The sequence below is a fragment of the Microcaecilia unicolor genome, chromosome 3, assembly GCF_901765095.1.
Source record: "Microcaecilia unicolor chromosome 3, aMicUni1.1, whole genome shotgun sequence".
Lineage (NCBI taxonomy): Eukaryota > Metazoa > Chordata > Amphibia > Gymnophiona > Siphonopidae > Microcaecilia > Microcaecilia unicolor.
Window position 1 is genome coordinate 328463983 of NC_044033.1, and position 18646 is coordinate 328482628.

Here is an 18646-nt window from a genome sequence, read left to right on the forward strand (position 1 = left end):
AAAACACAAGTTTGAGAGGACAGGGTTCACGTAGTGGCCCTTTGCTCCTCAAAAGCAGGTCACAAGGTGGGAAAGACCAAGGCGATGAAACAAGGAAGACTGAAGAATCTTTATTGTGTAAAATAATCAAGTCAGGTTACAGACAATCACTGGAGCATAAGACTCTGTATGGTCCGTGTTTCGGCCAGTGCCTTTGTCAGGAGTCCAGGCAACAGCAACAGTGAGTCTTAGTTTAAAGCCCATAAAAGTGAGGTATGGGTAGCAGTGAGTTTCCATGTAATGCCAGTGAGAGCATGGTACAAACCAGAATCTGGGTGCACCTAAGTTACCGTAGTACAAAACAGAATCTAGGTGCACATGAAACTGGATGTCCTGGCTCATCACACCCCATGCCATCCATCCGGCGGACATTCACTCCCGCACTTCACTGTCCACACAATGTATGACAATGCTAGGTTATTTTAGACAGTGAGAATGACTATCTTGAGCCATTCATGTCAGTCTAGTGAATGTTCAAATTTTGGATGCCTCTGTGGCAATTGTGTATCACATGACAACGTCCATTGCTCTGTTTCCATAATCAGCCAATTTGAGGGGCGTTTGAACATGGATGTCTTTTTGAAAATGCCCCTCCTTATCTTTAACATTTTTCATCTAATTTACATTTTTGCTACTACTTATTATTGTTTATATTATTGGTTATTCTAGAATTTTGTTTTTATCATATATATTTTGTGTCGTGCTTAATAGGGGTGGGCTGTCATTTGCAATGATGCAGGATATGTCAACTACATATCCTATGTTATTGTATGTTAACTACCAACTGAAAATGAGCAGAAAAAAATACCTTTTGTGTTTGTTCGTTCACTGATAGTGCGCACTATTTGAAAATAATGTGCACTATGTACTATGTGGTTCACATGTGTGAAACATTATGCATGTGCAAACTAGTGAATATGTGCAAACTCTGGAAAATAGTGTTCACTCTTTATGGAATAGTGTGCCCTCTTTTCACATAGTGTGCACTATTATCAGAAACTGACAAAATGGCTGTACGAAAATGAGTGAAATGAAAATCCTACTACTACTACTACTACTATTTATCATTTCTAAAGCGCTACTAGACGTACGCAGCGCTGTACACTTGAACATGAAAAGACAGTCCCTGCTCGACAGAGCTTACAATCTAATTAGGACAGACGAACAGGACAAGAGATAAGGGAATATTAAGGTGAGGTTGATAAAATAAGGGTTCTGAACAAGTGAATAAGGGTTAGGAGTTAAAAGCAGCATCAAAAGGTGGGCTTTTAGTTTAGATTTGAAGACGGCCAGAGATGGAGCTTGACGTACCAGCTCAGGAAGTCTATTCCAGGCATATGGTGCAGCAAGATAAAAGGAACAGAGTCTGGAGTTAGCGGTGGAGGAGAAGGGTGCAGATAAGAGAGATTTACCCAGTGAACGGAGTTCCTGGGGAGGAATGTAGGGAGAGATGAGAGTGGAGAGGTACTCAGGAGCTGCAGAGTGAATGCACTTATAGGTCAATAAGAGGAATTTGAACTGTATGCGGAAACGGATAGGAAGCCAGTGAAGTGACTTGAGAGGGCTAATATGAGCATAACGACCCTGGCGGAATATTAGTTCTGCAGCAGAATTTTGAACAGATTGAAGAGGAGAGAGATGGCTAAGTGGGAGACCTGTGAGAAGCAAGTTGCAATAGTCTAAGCGAGAGGTGATAAGAGTGTGGATGAGGGTTCTGGTAGTGTGCTCAGAAAGGAAAGGGCGAATTTTGCTGATATTATAGAGAAAGAAACGACAGGTTTTAGCAGTCTGTTGAATATGTGCAGAGAAGGGCATGAAATGAAAATGTTCTTGCTGCCCGTCCTTAGTGCTTAATGTGCATCATTATATATAGGGCTCTTTGCACCCAGCTGCAGGCATGGACAAGCTGTATGGTACACTGTGATGTTTGTAGTACACAAAGAAGTGGGAACAGGAGGAAGCCTAGTCAAATCTCAGGAACAATGCAGTTAAAAGTTTATTACTTAAAATGTGTTTAAAAAATGACATAACATCAATATCTCAAAATACAATGTATATAAAACAATACACAAGGAAATAAATATACTAAAAATTCAACAATGTACAATGAGAGTGATGTCAGTACTCAAGATTCAATAAAAATAATGTCAGTGTTTCCCTTTTTTTGATGCTCAAATTCATATTTAGATCAGTTTAGGATTCCTTTGTTAATATATTTTTTAGATATATGTATAATTGTAGTTTATTCATTTCTTTATTTGATGCTCATGAATATTTATGTTTTTATCACTGTTTGTTTGCCTTTATTATAGACTCCTGAAGCAGGCACATCACATGCCGAAAACACGGTGCTATGTCGAGTTTTGAACACTAACATTATTTTTATTGAGTCTTGAGTACTGACATCACTCTCATTGTACATTGTTGAATTTTTAGTATATTTATTTCCTTGTGTATTGTTTTATATACATTGTATTTTGAGATATTGATGTTATGTCATTTTTTATACATATTTTAAGTAATAAACCTTTAACTGCATTGTTCCTGAGATTTGACTAGCCTTCCTCCTATTCCCACTTCTTTGTGTACTATTGCTTGACCCATGGGACTTTGTTGTTCGGTTACCTTCTGGCACTGTGATGTTTGGCCCTTCTAAACCTCAGGTCCCACTTGGGAAAGAAAATTACTTGGTTGTCTCACAGCTCAGAAGGTCACAACAGAAAAACAGTTTATTCTCAGGGTAACAGAGTAAAGTCCAGCAGTTCTGGTTACACTTCAATTATATCCCCTTTCCTTTATGCAACACTTGTCAGACATGTGCAACCAACAGGTAAAATTACTATGTTCGTTTCAAAGTCTGTCCTGGTTGTTCCAGTGTTCCCACTTGTCTGGAAGTTTCTAAGCGTGACTCTTGTGCATTTTCCCAGCTAGTATGGATCACAGCTTCCTTTGAAAACAAAAATTAGTCTCCAGCTTACAATGTTCAGTTAGGCTATTAAAAACTCAGCCCTTTTCCTCAACTCTTCCAGAAAAGAAAAACAGCACTTTTCTCTGAGCTGCCCTGTCTCCTGGGCTTTTACTCTGCGTGAGCAGTTTCTGTTTATTCTCTCCTATAGGAAAGGTACCCCAGGAGGCCACTGCTGATCCTACTTCTCTTTGAGCACCTGCTCCCTTTCCTCTCTCAGCCAAGCATAAAGCAAAAGCCAATAACTCATAGTTTAGGAACCAGCTTCAGTATATTCCACCCTAGACCATCCTTTAAGTCCCAGGGCATCTCATCTCCTTGGTCTACCTTCATTGCCTCCAGCAGTGCATCAGGCTGGATAGGCAGGAAAGCTGCTGGGTCAACATCCTCCTAGGCTGTAACTTCTCTTGCTGGCCTTCCTAGGAAATTTCTTTAGCCACACCCTTCTCTCCCCCCCTCCCCCATTCCTGTGAGAACTGCTGAGTCATGAAGGCTTCCCTACCTGTAGGGACAGTCTCCCATTTCCCTTCCCTGTATTATAAGAACTCTTGCTGTCAGGAGTTATTTCCCAATCCTCCTCCTGGAGAAAATAGAATCCTTTAACTTTGGGAACTGACTTTCTGCTCCTTCTCTTTCACACTTGAGGTGTCTTATTAGGCAGCTGCAGGGGATCTTGCTTTAAGGATGACCAAACTCTTAGGAAATGTAAACCAGTAGACAGTATATAAGCTTTTTATACTGGTAGATAGGCAGTATATAAACTTTTTTAAATATATAAACAAACCAATTGATTACGTTTTATCAATTAATACAGGAGTACCTAACCTTTCTGGAGCTATGCTCTCCTTTTCAGCCTCAAAGCCATAATTACTTCTCTATCATTTTTATGCACATCTATAGTTCATAGTTTATTCCATTTACTATACCACTGGGCTTATACAAGAACACAGTGGTGAACAATGTTAAATAAACATAAAACTAGAAAAGAACTACACTATTGATAAGAAAGCACAAGCATCCAAGAACAAACCAGTTAACCCATACAACTCAAAAAGAAAGAATACATAATCAAACATAAAGTAAAACCACAAACATACTCAGGTACCTATCCTTGACTATCAAGTAGAGAGAAAAACAAATGCAGCCAGAAAAAAATAAGCCTTAAGCAAGCATTTAAAGCACTTCAATAACCCTTTTGTATGCACTGCTATAGGCAATGAATTCCATAAATTAGGGTTCAAATTTTTAAAAGAACTTTTTATTGAAAATGGCAAGATTAAAAAAAAAATCATAATGACAAAAGTAACTCTACCGATCAGAAAAGTAATACACTCAATTACAAAGGAAAAGTAGGTAATTTTAGTCCATGTCTAGGAGGATATATACACAATCCTAAATAAGAAGTTATATAAGCAATCAAATTAGAGTATAACTAGATCTAATTAGATCCAATCTTCTAAGCTATCCAAGGAGTATAAAAAAAAAAAAAAAGCACCTTTTCTGGTAGATACCAGATGTGCCAACCTCAAAGAAGGTGTTCAGCATAAAAAGTATTCTGACTCCACAAAGAACGTGGTGGAACATAAGGCACGACCAGAGCTGCCAATGAAGCAGGGGTCTTCTCAAAATATGCCTGACGTGTTACAACCAAAACCGTAAACAAAACCATAAATTTAACAGACAACCAATGAAACTGTAAATAAAGTGGGGGTCATGTGATCAAATCTGTATGCTGTCAGCAAAATACGGATGACTTTTTTGCAGAGTTTGCAATTTCTTTAAATTGGCAGATGACAAACTTGCCAACAGCATAATCCAAATGAGAGACAAAAAATGCATGCATCAAAGTGTGAAATGACACCTCCTCAAAACAGTTACAAACCATACATAACCTGCAAAGGATAGTATAACCCTTTCTTATAAACACATTCACCTGGTCAGTGGAGTTCAGCTAATGATCAATCACAACTCCCAAGTACCTGATCTCCACCACCTTTATAGAAGTGCCCAATAATGTGACTGATAATGAAGGGCTATCATCCTTCCCAGTCACCCAGCATGCCATAGTTTTAGCCATGTTCAAAATCAAATGATGGTTCCCCAGCCAAGAGGATACAGAACACAAACAACTCTGCAAAATGGACAAGTCCAAAGAATACTTTGAGATTTCTGACACCAATAATATATTATCTGCATAAGCAAATGGGCTAATTCCATTTTGCTGTATCACAAACAATAGCAGTCTAAGAAACAAATTAAACAACATAGGTGAAAGGGCATAACCCTGTGGTGCCTTATGAACCAATGATCTAGAATTAGAAAATTCCTGACCCTTCACCACTGAAAAAGTACGTCCAGCCAAAACAGCAGTAAACCACTCAACACCATCCCTACAATCCCTATAGATGCCAAACAGCTCAATAAAAGGCTGTGGTCCACCAAGTCGAAGGCTGAAGCAAGGTCTAAGCAAGTAGTACTACTACTACTACTTAACATTTCTAAAGCACTACTAGGGTTACGCAGCGCTGTACAATTTAACATAGAGGGACAGTCCCTGCTCAAAGAGCTTACAATCTAAAAGACAAGTGAACGGTCAGTCCGATAGGGGCAGTCCGGATTTCCTGAAAGAGTTAGGTGCCGAACGCAGCATTGAAGAGGTGGGTTTTAAGCAAATAACCAAAAACAAACTTCATCTGTCAAGAATTCCCCGGACCTCACTAACAAACTCCACTAATGTGGTTTTGCTACTATAACCGTACCGAAAAGCCAACTGCCTAGGATGAAGCATGTCAGTCTTCTCCATGAACTCCAACTGGCGTTCTACCACCTTTCCAACAAATTGGCCTGAAAATCAATAACTGTTATAGGCTGATAATTTTCAGGCTTGTGTGTGGGGGGGAGGGGAGTCTAATGTCACACCCTTAATAACAGGTCTAACCAAAGCATGTTTCCAGGCCTGAGGATATTCACCAGTATCCAAACTCTGATTCAATACAGATAGTACAAAAGGTAACAACCCATGGGCTGGCAGAGAAAGCCAGGGAGGAGGAATAGAATCCAAATAAGTAAATTTCTTTTTCATCTGCGCACACAACTTCTGCAAGCGCTGCAATGAAAGAGGAGAGGTTGAAAAATCTCCCAAGATTCACCACCACAATCAATACCCCTCTCCATAGCACAATAATAGAAGAAAAATATGAATTCCAGCTTCCTTCATAATGTATAAAACCTAATATTAGAGGGGGGGGGGTCAAGATGGTGGTTGTGTGAGAGATAGCAATTGGAGGTTGTGGTTATGTTTCCTTATTAAATATTATCTTGGACTGTTACAGTGCAAGTTGAATGGGGAAGCATAAAGGCTGCATTGGAGGAAGCCCTCCAATGTCGCCATTCTCAAATTCTTACTGGCACCTTGAGTTTGTTGGAGATGTCTGCTGCCAGTGCTTAATGGGAACTCTTGTCCGGCTAGACTCAGAGATATTTCACTGATGACAAACATTTTTTAGATGCCCATCAGGTGAATTTTCTAAAGAGAAGGGCACCCATCTTCAGACACAAATCGGGAGATGGGCGTCCTTCTCACAAAGTCGCCCAAATCGGCATAATCAAAAGCTGATTTTGGGTGCCCTCAACTGCTTTCCATCACGGGCACCACCAAAGTTCACGGGGGCATGTCGGCAGTGTAGCGAAGGCGGGACTGAGGCGTGCTTAGGAGATGGGCATCCTTGGCCAATAATGGAAAAAAGAAGGGCATCCATGACAAACACTTGGGCGACTTTACTTGGTCCATTTTTTTTTTCACGACCAAGCATCAAAAAGGTGCCCAAACTGACCAGATGACCACCGATGGGAATCGGGTATGACCTCCCCTTACTCTACCAGTGGTCACTAACCCCCTCCCACCCTCAAAAGAAATCTTTAAAAATACTTTTTTTGCCAGCCTCTATGCCAGCCTCAAATGCCATACTCAGGTCCATCGCAGCAGTATGCAGGTATCTGGAGTAGTTGCAGTGGGTGCAGTGTACTTCAGGCAGGCGGACCCAGGCCCATCCCCCCTACCTGTTACACTTGTGGTGGTAAATGTGAGCCCTCCGAAACCCACCAGAAACCCACTGTACCCACATGTAGGTGCCCCCGTTCATCCCTAAGGGCTATGGTAGTGGTGTACAGTTGTGGGTTTTGGGGGGGTGTTGGGGGGCTCAGCACCCAAGGTAAGGGAGCTATGCACCTGGGACCTTTTTCTGAAGTCACTGCAGTGCCCCCTAGGGTGCTTGGTTGATGTCCTGGCATGTCAGGGGGACCAGTGCACTACGAATGCTGGCTCCTCCCATCCACCACAAATTTCTCTGACTCGATAATCCTTTCCTCCACTCTTACCTCCTGAGCTCCACTATTAAGCTGAATGGATTCAAAACCTGCTTCCCCTCAAATAATTTCCCCCTATCCCTATCCAATTCCTTATAGTCAGTTGGGTGTATGGATTATCCAATATACTGCCTCCTTTCTCTCCCACTGTACTTTCAAAATCAACCACATATAGAAAAACTTGCTTGCTTATCCCTTGCTTGATTGACTGTATTTTGGAGGCACCTTTGATCTCTCTTTTCTGTCTTATGACGTATTTTAAAATCACATTTAATGCAGAATCATTAACTCTTCAAAACATGCCTCAGACCTGCTGTGAAATTATTATGCTAACCATAGTGTTATGCATGAGCTGAATTCCAGAGAGCACAGGAAGCTTGGGAGGAGTCTGTTTGGAAACTGGCAGGTTAATAGATTCATCCCAGTGAGGTTATGCTTGAATTTGGTCTATTTGCCAAGTTCTTGCTGGTGCAAACCTATACGAAAAGAAATCTGATTAGAGTCACTGAACCAAGCTATACCACAGAAATGTCCTCACGACTGGATTTGTGAGCATATGGATAAGAAATGAATGCCTTCACTTGTGACTGAAATTAGTGACAGAGATATTCAATTGTTTTTGTCAGAGAACTGTGTCTTTCGTGCTGGCATCATCTCAAAATGACATGTCAGAGCAATGAAATTAACACCTGGTTTAGTGATTGCTAAAACAAAGCGACTGGTTAACTTTTGGTCAGACATCTCCATTATTTAAGGATAATTTCTGGCAAGAAAATATCCAGTACCCACAGTGCTCTGAAGAGAACAAGATAATTCCATGAACGAAAGTTTAATTTAGGCAGCAATGGCAACATTCGATGAGACCTTGCAGCAGATTGGGGAATTCGACTTGTTCCAGAAACAAATTTTCTTTATCTTGTGCCTGCTCTCTGCTGTCTTCTGCCCCATCTACGTTGGCATTGTGTTTCTGGGCTTTGTTCCTGAATTCAGGTGTAGGAGTTTGGGAGTGTCAGAGTTAAGCAGCAGATGTGGATGGAGTCTGGAAGAGGAGCTTAATTACACAGTCCCAGGACTGGACCAATCCAAGGACTCATCATATACTAGCCACTGTATGCAATACGATGTTGACTGGAACAGAACTTCTCTTAACTGCACAAACCCATTGTCTGCATTCACCACTGACAACAGGAGTAGTGTACCTCTCACTGACTGCCAAGATGGTTGGATTTATGATACCTCTGGATCATCACTTGTGACTGAAGTAAGATCTGTTTATAGGAAAATTATATGCCTAAGAAAACCTCCCATTCATTTATTTATTATTCAGGAAGAGGGAGGTACATAGTAACATAGTAGATGACGGCAGAAAAAGACCTGCACGGTCCATCCAGTCTGCCTAACAAGATAAACTCATATGTGCTACTTTTTGTGTATACCCTACCTTGATTTGTATCTGCCATTTTTACAGCACAGACCATAGAAGTCTGCCCAGCACTAGCCCCGCCTCCCACCACCGGCTTTGCCACCCAATCTTGGCTAAGCTAATAAGTACTGCGACTGATTAAGGAGCCAGCTCTGTGGGTGCTTGAGCACCCCCAATACTGAGCAAACTCCTTCATGAAATACTGTAACTTCCACAAGCTCACAAGATAAGTAGAGTTTGTGATATTTGAATTTGTTTTGGGCTATATGGGATTATACAGTGAAAAAATGTATAGCAAAAACTAAATAATAATTTTTTATGAACACTAATTTACTAGAAGAGGTTTTTCTGACCTACGATTACTTTTTTAACTATGAGCTGCAGTGGACATTTGTCAAACCGGTTCATGATTAATACCAAGTAGCTGCCACGGTTTTATGAGGTCTTTTCCTCCTTGTTGCCTTTTTCCAAGATCTGTGATAGTCACTATTTTGTTTTACCATTATTTGATGTTTAGTGAATAAGATCCAGTTTTGTTATTTTTTAACTGGTGCTTTTTTCTTTATGGCCATATGCCCTGGTTAAAAAAAAAAAAAGTCTTCCCACTCTCCATTTTTCAGAAGTTTGAGCTCTATTCATAGATGGGGGTGGAGCAATTCTTAAAGCTATTGACCTGGGTAAATTAACCTGTCTGAAAATACTACTACTACTTAACATTTCTAGAGCGCTACTAGGGTTACGCAGCGCTGTACAAATCAACAAAGAAGGACGGTCCCTGCTCAGAGGAGCTTACAATCTAAAGGACGAAATGTCAAGTTGATGCAGTCTAGATTTCTTGAGTAGAGGTGTGGTGGTTAGGTGCCGAAGGCGACATTGAAGAGGGGGGCTTTGAGCAATGATTTGAAGATGGGCAGGGAGGGGGCCTGGCGTATGGGCTCAGGGAGTTTGTTCCACGCATGGGGTGAGGCGAGGCAGAAAGGGCGGAGCCTGGAGTTGGCGGTGGTGGAGAAGGGTACTGAAAGGAGGGATTTGTCTTGAGAGCGGAGGTTACGGGTAAGAATGTAAGGGGAGATGAGGGTAGAGAGGTAAGGAGGGGCTATGGATCGAGTGCATTTGTAGGTTAGTAGGAGAAGCTTGAACTGTATGCGGTACCTGATCGGAAGTCAGTGAAGTGACTTGAGAGGAGTGATGCGAGTATATCTGTCCAGGCGGAAGATAAGACGTGCAGCAGAGTTCTGAATGGACTGAAGGGGGATAGATGGCTGAGTGGGAGGCCAGTGAGGAGTAGGTTGCAGTAGTCAAGGCAAGGGTAATGAGAGAGTGGATGAAAGTTCGGGTGGTGTGCTCAGAGAGGAAAGGGCGAATTTTGCTAATGTTATAGAGGAAGAAGCAACAGGTCTTGGCTATCTGCTGGATATGCGCAGAGAAGGAGAGGGAGGAGTCGAAGATGACACCAAGGTTGCAGGCAGATGAGACGGGAACAATGAGGGTGTTATCAACTGAGGTAGAGAGTGGAGGGAGAGGAGAAGTGGGTTTGGGTGGGAAGATAAGTTCGGTCTTGGCCATGTTCAGTTTCAGGTGGCGGTTGGACATCCAAGCAGCAATGTCGGATAAGCAGGCCAATATTTTGGCCTGTGTTTCCGCAGTGATGTCTGGTGTGGAGAGATAAAGCTGGGTGTCAACCGCATAAAGATGATAGTGGAAGCCATGAGATGATCAGGGATCCCAGGGAAGAGGTGTAGATTGAAAAAAGAAGGGGTCCAAGGACAGATCCCTGAGGGACTCCAACAGAGAGCGGGATAGGGGTGGAGGACGAACCATGAGAGTGTACTCTGAAGGTACGATGGGAGAGATAAGAGAAGAACCAGGAGAGGACAGAGTCCTGGAATCCAATAGAGGACAGTGTGTCAAGAAGTAAGTTATGACTGACAGTGTCAAAAGCGGTGGATAGGTCGAGGAGGATGAGGATGGAGTAGTGACCTTTGGATTTGGTGAGAAACAGGTCATTGCAGACTTTAGATAGTGCCGTTTCTGTAGAGTGCAGGGTGCGAAAGCCAGATTGAAGCGGATCGAGGATGGCATGAGAGGAGAGAAAATCGAGGTAACAGCTGTTCAAGTATCTTGGAGAGGAAGGGTAGGAGGGAAATGGGGCAGTAGTTGGAGGGACAGGTAGGGTCAAGTGATGTTTTTTTGAGGAGAGGTGTGACTACGGCATGCTTGGTCCTACTTCCATAACACAGGTGGAGAGGAGGGAGGCATAAGTGGGCAGGAGAGGGCTCCTGCCCACTTAAATCACTTGGCTGTGGCTAACCACCAATACTCAGCAGCACTTAACAGATTAGCACCACTAAAAAAATTTGCGGTTAGCACCTGCACCCAAACCAGCTAACGTGGGCATTCCAGGGGTGGAGTTGACACGGCACTTTATGTGGTTAAGTTGAAAAAAAAACAAAAGGAGTAGCAAAACTGAGCAGAAGTGGTGAAAAAACATAAGGCTATATTCACAGAAAAGCCCATCAAACCTTAATAAAGGACAAAACAGATAGGAGGCATCATAGAACAAACCAGATTGGATATGTGATCTCCTTTAGCACGAAACTATTTCAGATCTGCAGCATTTCATAATATTAATCACTTGCCTCCTATACTGGATAAAACCTTTTGATTGTAATTTTATTTAATTTCTTATTATCTAATTTTTAAGTATTTTTCTGAAAGTTCTCAATAAAATAAAGAAACTCAAAAGCCCCCAAAAAACCAGCGACTCAGTACTTAACTGACACCGCAATAACCCAACGCTGAAGAAGAGATGAAGTTCCCAACACCCGCTAGAAGGAGAGCATGGCATTTCAATAGAACCTGCTTCTGGGGAAATTTTAAATGGGTCGCTGAGCTAGCTTCAAGCCAAAACACTTATGCGGCAACTGGCAAAAAGATGCCGACGCTACGTTGAGGAGTGACAGTTTTTCCCTATTAGTTTTGTAGATACTTATGTGGTTGTTGTCAATATTCAGCCCTTGACCACATAAGGTAAAAGTTTAACTTGGCCTGCATAAATAGCAGTCCTATCTTTAAGTGGTTCAGCTTATGTGATCAAGGGCTGAATATCTCAACTTAGCGGCATACTGAGGGTGGGGTGGTGGGGGTGGTCCACCCCAGGTGCATGCTGCAGGGGGAGGTGCAGGGAGCAGCCGCGTGGCTGTTGGATCTGCCAGTTCCCTGCTCCCTCTGATGTTACTTCCTGTTCTGGGGCAGAGGGCGCAGGGAACCGGCAGAACCAATAGCCACGCGGCTGCTCCAAGCACCCGGGAGGATGATGCCGCACATGGGGGGAGTGCGCAGCAGCGATCTGACCTGGGTAGCAGCCAAACAAGGAACACCACTGGCTCCTTTTTATGACACTACAACGCTGGTTACTTTCTTTACCTCAAGGAAAGATCTAAGATGTTCTGGGACTAAAAATACCTACTTTATGCCCAAATATTTAATCACAGATCTTCACTATCCCCTTCTATTTCATATGGGGAATAGTCAATGACAGGGGGATGATCAGAAGCAAGTGCTAGAGGCTGTTAATGCCATATTAGCGCCTGTGTTGGCTACCGTCCCATGATCAGAGCCCTTGCGCGCGTGAAACAACACGCTCGAGGGCTCTGAATGCAACTAGCATGCAAATGCATGCTAAACAAGGCTAAACATATTCATCCCAATGATCAGCGGCCAGCGCGCCAAAAATTGGGTCGCTGGCTGCGGCAAACCCTACGCCAGCTCCGAGCTGCCGTTAGGGTTTGCAGATCATTGGGGAGGAATGGTGAGCCCTGTCCAGCATTCATTTGCATGCTGGCAGGCCCCCATTCCCCCCAACAGCAAACCTGCCAGCGACAGGGGACTGGAGGTCTGGCGGACCTCTGGTCCCCCTGACTATCCCCCCCCCAGGTTCAGGGAAGGCTGGAGATCTAGAGGGTCTCCAGCCCCCCAACTCCCAGTGGCGTACCTAGGGTAGTTGACACCCGGGGCCAGTCATTTAACACCCTCCCCCCCAAATCCAGTACTAGGCATACCGAGAATACAAAACACTCAGGACCTATAGAGCAATTCTACCATACCATAAGCAGTAATTTGTACGAGTCACATAAGGAAAAGGAAAGCATCTCAAACACTACAGTGAGCACTAGAACATCAATTCACCTATTGTAAAACGAAAACAGACAGATTAGTACAGATCGTCGATCCTGCAGTCAATGCCAACCGAAAGCCATGTCTTTTTCACAAACACAGATACACCCTAATCCACTATAGAATAAGTAATCATAAACTTTCTATTTAGACAAAAATTAAACTGAACTCCCGATGCCAGACTCTGCATACAATGCAACATCACAGAAACAGAAAATGTCCCCTAGTACTGTGCAAAATATAAAGACAGCAGATGTAAATTTGAAAAAACTAACAAATACCAATCACCACTTTACAAATTAACAAATAGAAATAAAACAAATACAGAAAATAAAATAATACCATTTTATTGGACTAATACATTTGGCTTCCAGAGGCCAAAATCTCCTTCCTCAGGTCAGTACAGTATAGTGCTGTTACAGTATCCTATCCTGACCTGAGGAAGGGGGTTTTGTTCTCTGAAAGTTAAGTCAAAATGTATTAAAATTAGTCCAATAAAAAGATTACCTTATTTACATGTTCTATTTATAAACAACACAGCTACAATACTATATCCTAAAGCAAAATAATAAAAATATATATTTACAGTTTGTTGTCTCTGGTTTCTGCTTTCCTCATCTTCTTTTCACTGTCTTCCTTCCATCCAGGATCTGTCTTTGCTCTCTCTCTGCCATCCAGTGTCTGCCCTCTCTAATGTACCTTCCATCCACTGTCTGCCCTCTCTCTCTGCCCCTTCCATCCACTGTCTGCCCTCTCTCTCCCTTCCATCCACCATTTGCCCCAGTCTGCCCTCTTTCTCTCTCCCCCTTCCACCCACCATCTGCCCTTTCTCTCTGCCCCTTCAATCCGTCTGCCCTCCCTCTCCCATCCATCCAGGGTCTGCCCTCCCTCACGCTCCCCACTTCCATCCAGGGTCTGTCCCCTCTCTCTCTGCCCCCTCTTTTCAGCCCCCAGTTCCACCTGCCCCTAGTTCCAGCCCCAGCTCACATCTCCCACCTGCCCCCCTTTTCAGCCCCACTATCCCTCCAGTCCCCAGCCCTTTTCTCCCATCAGTCCTGAGCTTCAGCCCCCAGCCACTTCTCCCTGTCCCCTTTTCAGCCCCTAGTTTCAACCCCAGCCCTTTTCTCTCACCAGTCCTGAGCTTCAGCCCCAGCCAGTATTCCCTGTCCCCTTTAAAGCCCCCAGTTTCAGCCCCTGCCCCGTTTCAGCCCACAGTTCCAGCACTAGCCCCCTTATCCCAAATACCCTCCTTTTCAGCCCCCAGTTCCAGCCCCCTTCATCCACCACATGCTTTGCATCGCCCCTTTTCAGCCCCAGACCCATTCTCCCACCTGCCCCAGGCATGGACCCATTCTCCCTCCTGCCCCCTTGTCAGACCCCAGTTCCAGCTTCAGACCCCTTCTCCCCTCTGAGCATCCCCACCTCTCCCCTCCCCAATCCCCTTCTCCCCTCTGAGAACCCCTCTCAGCTCCCCCACCCCTCCCCAATTCCCTTCTCCCCTCTGAGCTCCCCCCACCCCTCCCCAATTCCCTTCTCCCCTCTGAGAACCCCTCTCAGCTCCCCCACCCCTCCCCAATTCCCTTCTCCCCTCTGAGCTCCCCCCACCCCTCCCCAATTCCCTTCTCCCCTTTGAGAACCCCTCTGAGCTCCCCCCACCCCTCCCCAATTCCCTTCTCCCCTCTGAGAGCCCCTATGAGCTCCCCCCCCCTCCGTGGAGAGTGACAGAGCCCTCTTCTCCTGCCACCACCCTGCATTTTTTTTTAAATCCATGCAGCGACGCAGGCAGCGCCTCCTGTCTGCCCTGCTGTGTGCTGTGAAAAAAGAAAATCTCTTCGCTGGCGTCGGGCCTTCTCTCGCTATGTCCCGCCCTCGAGGAAATAGGGAGTTACCTCAAAAGTGGGTGGGACATAGCAAGAGAAGGCCCGACACCAGCGAAGCGATTTTCTTTTTTCACAGCACACAGCAGGGCAGACACAAGGCGCTGCCTGCGTCGCTGCATGGATTTAAAAAAAAAACGCAGGGTGGTGGCAGGAGACGATGGAGCACCCCCCCACCTGCCAACACTCGGGGCGGATTGCCCCCCGCCCCCCCCCTTGGTTCGCCACTGCCAACTCCCCTCAACAAACAGTCCCTGGTGGCCTAGTGGGCGACCAACCAACCCCCCCCCCCCCCCAGAGACAGGGGGCTGGAACTCTGCTGGACTGCGGGTCCCCCCTGACGTTCCCCCCCCCCCAGGTTCAGGGAGGGCTGGAGATCCGGTGGGTCTCCAGCCCCCCCCCCCTAGTCCCCCAGCGAAGGGTTCCTGGTGGTGCAGTCCCCCCTCCCTTGTGGGTTGGAGGAGGGAGGGTACTGCACGCTCAGGCACAATTCTCCCGCACTTTTACCCCATGATCAGAGATAATTGCGTGCTTAAATCTGCATGCAATTATTTCTGATCATCGGTGCGGTAAAGTCCCGCGCTGTTCCAGTGCTATTTTAGAGTGCTGTTTGGAACAGTGTGGGGCTTCTGATCATCTGCTTGTTAGACAACAAAGAAGACCAAAGGAACTTCTCAGCAGAAATTGAGGAATGCTGCTGCTCAGCGTTTGAATGCCATCTTAGCCATTCCCCCCGCAATGCTGACACAGTGGTAAGGGTAAAAGGTGAGGTGAGAAACTCGTAGAAAACTCGTAGAAACTCGTAGAAAACAAAAGCTAAAAATACAAGCCAATGAGCAGTGAGTGGTTATACAATTCACCAGATAGATCCTTAATATTTGAGATACAGCTGCACTGAGCTTCCAAGAAGACAGATGTAACTGGGAAGGAGCAGCCATGGTTATAATCCCAATGTCAGTGGTACAGCTGCTTAGAGTTTCAGACAAGGTTAGTGTAACCAACGTGAAGTGAAAAACAGAAGAAACCAGTCTTCGCAAAAAAACAATAGAAAACAAAACAGCGAAGATGACTCACAAAAACACAAACAAAAATAAAAATGACTCAAAAATGAAAATAATAAAATTATCAAAATATGAAAATCACAAAATATGTATTTAAAAATATAAAAACATCAAATAGATGACACTCTGATTATAAAAATTAAAAATCAACTTTATTAGCCAAAAAATAGCAGGGAGAAAGGGACTCCACACAGCTGTGTTTTGGCCGTATAGGCCTGCGTCAGGAGTCAGAGAAATGTCCCTTTCTCTCAGAAAGGAAGTTCAGTGGAACCTTTCTTCTTTATATAGTTTAGAAAAGGGGCGGGAAAAACAGAACTTCACTTGCTTTGAAATTGCTGGGGATCTTCAGGGCTGGTTTGTTTGGTGGCTAAGGCTGCCTGTGTTTTAAAACGTTTTTCTCTTTAAAGATTTTTCTTATAACTGTCTGCCTCTATATCTCAACTAAATCAAACATAAAAAAACAAACAAAGAAAAAAAAACGCTATTTATTTATTTATTGCACTTGTATCCCACATTTTCCCACCTATTTGCAGGCTCAATGTGACTTACACAAACCTGTTATGGCATTGCCTTTCCAGGGCAAAAATACATTTGGTGTTACAAAGATCAAGGATAAAGATACAGTTGGTATTCGAAAAGATCAAGGACAACAAAGAGAGCTAATCAAGCAGTTATATAAGAAGAGTTTCAGGGAAGGTTGGAGTGGTGACCTGCTATAATTACACTATGGATTTTCGGGGTAGGCTTTGTTGAAGAGGTATGTTTTCAGAGATTTGCGAAAGTTAGTTGTTTCATTAGTTGTTTTCAAGCTAGTTGGTAGTGCATTCCATAGCTGCGTGCTCGTGTAGGAAAAGCTGGTCGGATGTGTTAGTTTGTATTTTACTCCTTTGCAGCTGGGGAAGTGTAGATTAAGAAATGTGCGGGCAGACTTTTTAGCATTTCTTGAAGGGAGGTCTACTAGGTCTAACATGTAGGACGGGGCATCTCCGTAGATGATTTTATGAACAATTGTGCAGATCTTGAATGTGGGAGCCAATGTAGTCTTTTTCTTAGGGGTTTTGCACTTTCAAATTTAGTTTTTCCAAATATGAGTCTGGCTGCTGTATTCTGGGCTGTTTGGAGTTTCTTGACAGTCTGTTCTTTGCAGCCGGCATAGAGTGCGTTACAATAGTCTATTCTTTCGCTGCTGAGGGTATTTCCTCTCTAAGTCCTCTCTTTTATCTACTCTATACTTGCTAGTTTTAATTTGGGGGCTGGTAGTTTCTTTTAAAACTGTGTTCAATTCTGTGCTGGTAAATTGTTTTTCTTTGTGCTGGAGTTGTTTTGAATGAGCTTTGTTTTCTACCAAGTGAAGTAATCCCATTAACTTGCAGTAGCAGATAGGGTCTGACATGCAGTGTAGGATCTAATTTGGTTCGGGATACGGTATCTTGCAAGGATACCTCACAAAAAGGGAAGATAGGGTTTTTGGATAGTGAGGTTACACAAGAGACCGTGGTAGGCCAGGTGCCCTTAAATACAACTAAAGATCAGACAAAAGATGGCAAATCAATAGTGTCAAGCACTAAGCATCATGCAATTAGGAACAACAAACATACTCTGAAATGACTATATGCAAATGCTAGGAGTCTAAGAAATAAGATGGGAGAGTTGGAATATATTGCACTAAATGAAAAATTGGGCATAATAGGCATTACTGAGACCTGGTGGAAGGAGGATAACCAGTGGGACACTGTCATACCGGTGTACAAAGTATATCGTAGTGATAGGCTGGACCGGACTGGTGGAGGGGTAGCATTGTATATTAACGAGAGCCTTGACTCAGATAGATTACAAATTCAGCAGGGCACAAATCACACCTTTGAATCATTGTGGGTTGAAATTCCATGTATAAAAGGGAAAAGAACGGTGATAGGAGTGTATTACCGTCCGCCTCGCCAGGATGAGCAGGTAGACGCAGAAATGATAAAAGAAATCAGAGATACAAACAAAATGGGCAATGCGAAATAATGGGTGACTTCAATTACCCAAATATAGACTGGGTAAATGTAACATCGGGACACGCTAGAGAGGTACAATTCCTTGATGAAATCAAGGACAGCTTTGTGGAGCAGCTGGTGCAGGAGCCGACGAGAGAAGGAAAAATTCTAGATTTGTTCCTTTGTGGAGCGCATGATCTAGTGAGGGACGTTATGGTACTGGGGCCGCTTGATAACAGTGATCATAATATCAGTTTTGATATCAACCTTGAAGTAACTATACATAGGAAGTCAAATACGTTAGTGTTTAACTTTAAAAAAGGAGACTATGATAGAATGAGAAGAACGGTAAAAAGAAAACTTAGAGGGGCAACTGAGAGGGTAAAAACTGTACAACAGGTGTGGATGCTGTTCAAAAGTACCATCCTAGAGGCCCAGGCCAAACATATCCGCGAATTACAAAAGAAAGATGGAAGTCCAAAAGACAGCAGGTGTGGTTGAAAAGTGAGGTGAAGGAAGCTATTAGGGCTAAAAGAAACGCCTTCAGAAAATGGAAGAAGGAACCGTCTGAAAATAACAAGAAGCAACATAAGGAGTGTCAAAGCAAATGCAAGGCACAGATAAAGAAGGCCAAGAGGGATTACGAAAAAAAGATAGCATTAGAGGCAAAAAAACATAGTAAAAAATGTTTTCGGTATATTAAAAGCAGGAAGCCGGCAAGAGAATCAGTTGTGCCGCTGGACGACCGAGGGGTAAAAGGG

General features: G+C 43.7%; 1 protein-coding gene across 1 annotated transcript in view; it reads left to right on the forward strand.

Annotated features, from left to right (window-relative positions):
- The first annotated feature begins 7860 nt into the window (after positions 1–7860).
- SLC22A2 (solute carrier family 22 member 2) overlaps positions 7861–18646 on the forward strand; it is an 85439-nt gene continuing 74653 nt past the window's right edge. The window contains exon 1 of the mRNA XM_030198397.1: positions 7861–8630. Within this exon, the coding sequence (XP_030054257.1) occupies positions 8214–8630 (417 nt within the window). The 5' untranslated portion in view covers positions 7861–8213. The remainder of the gene's footprint in view (positions 8631–18646) is intronic.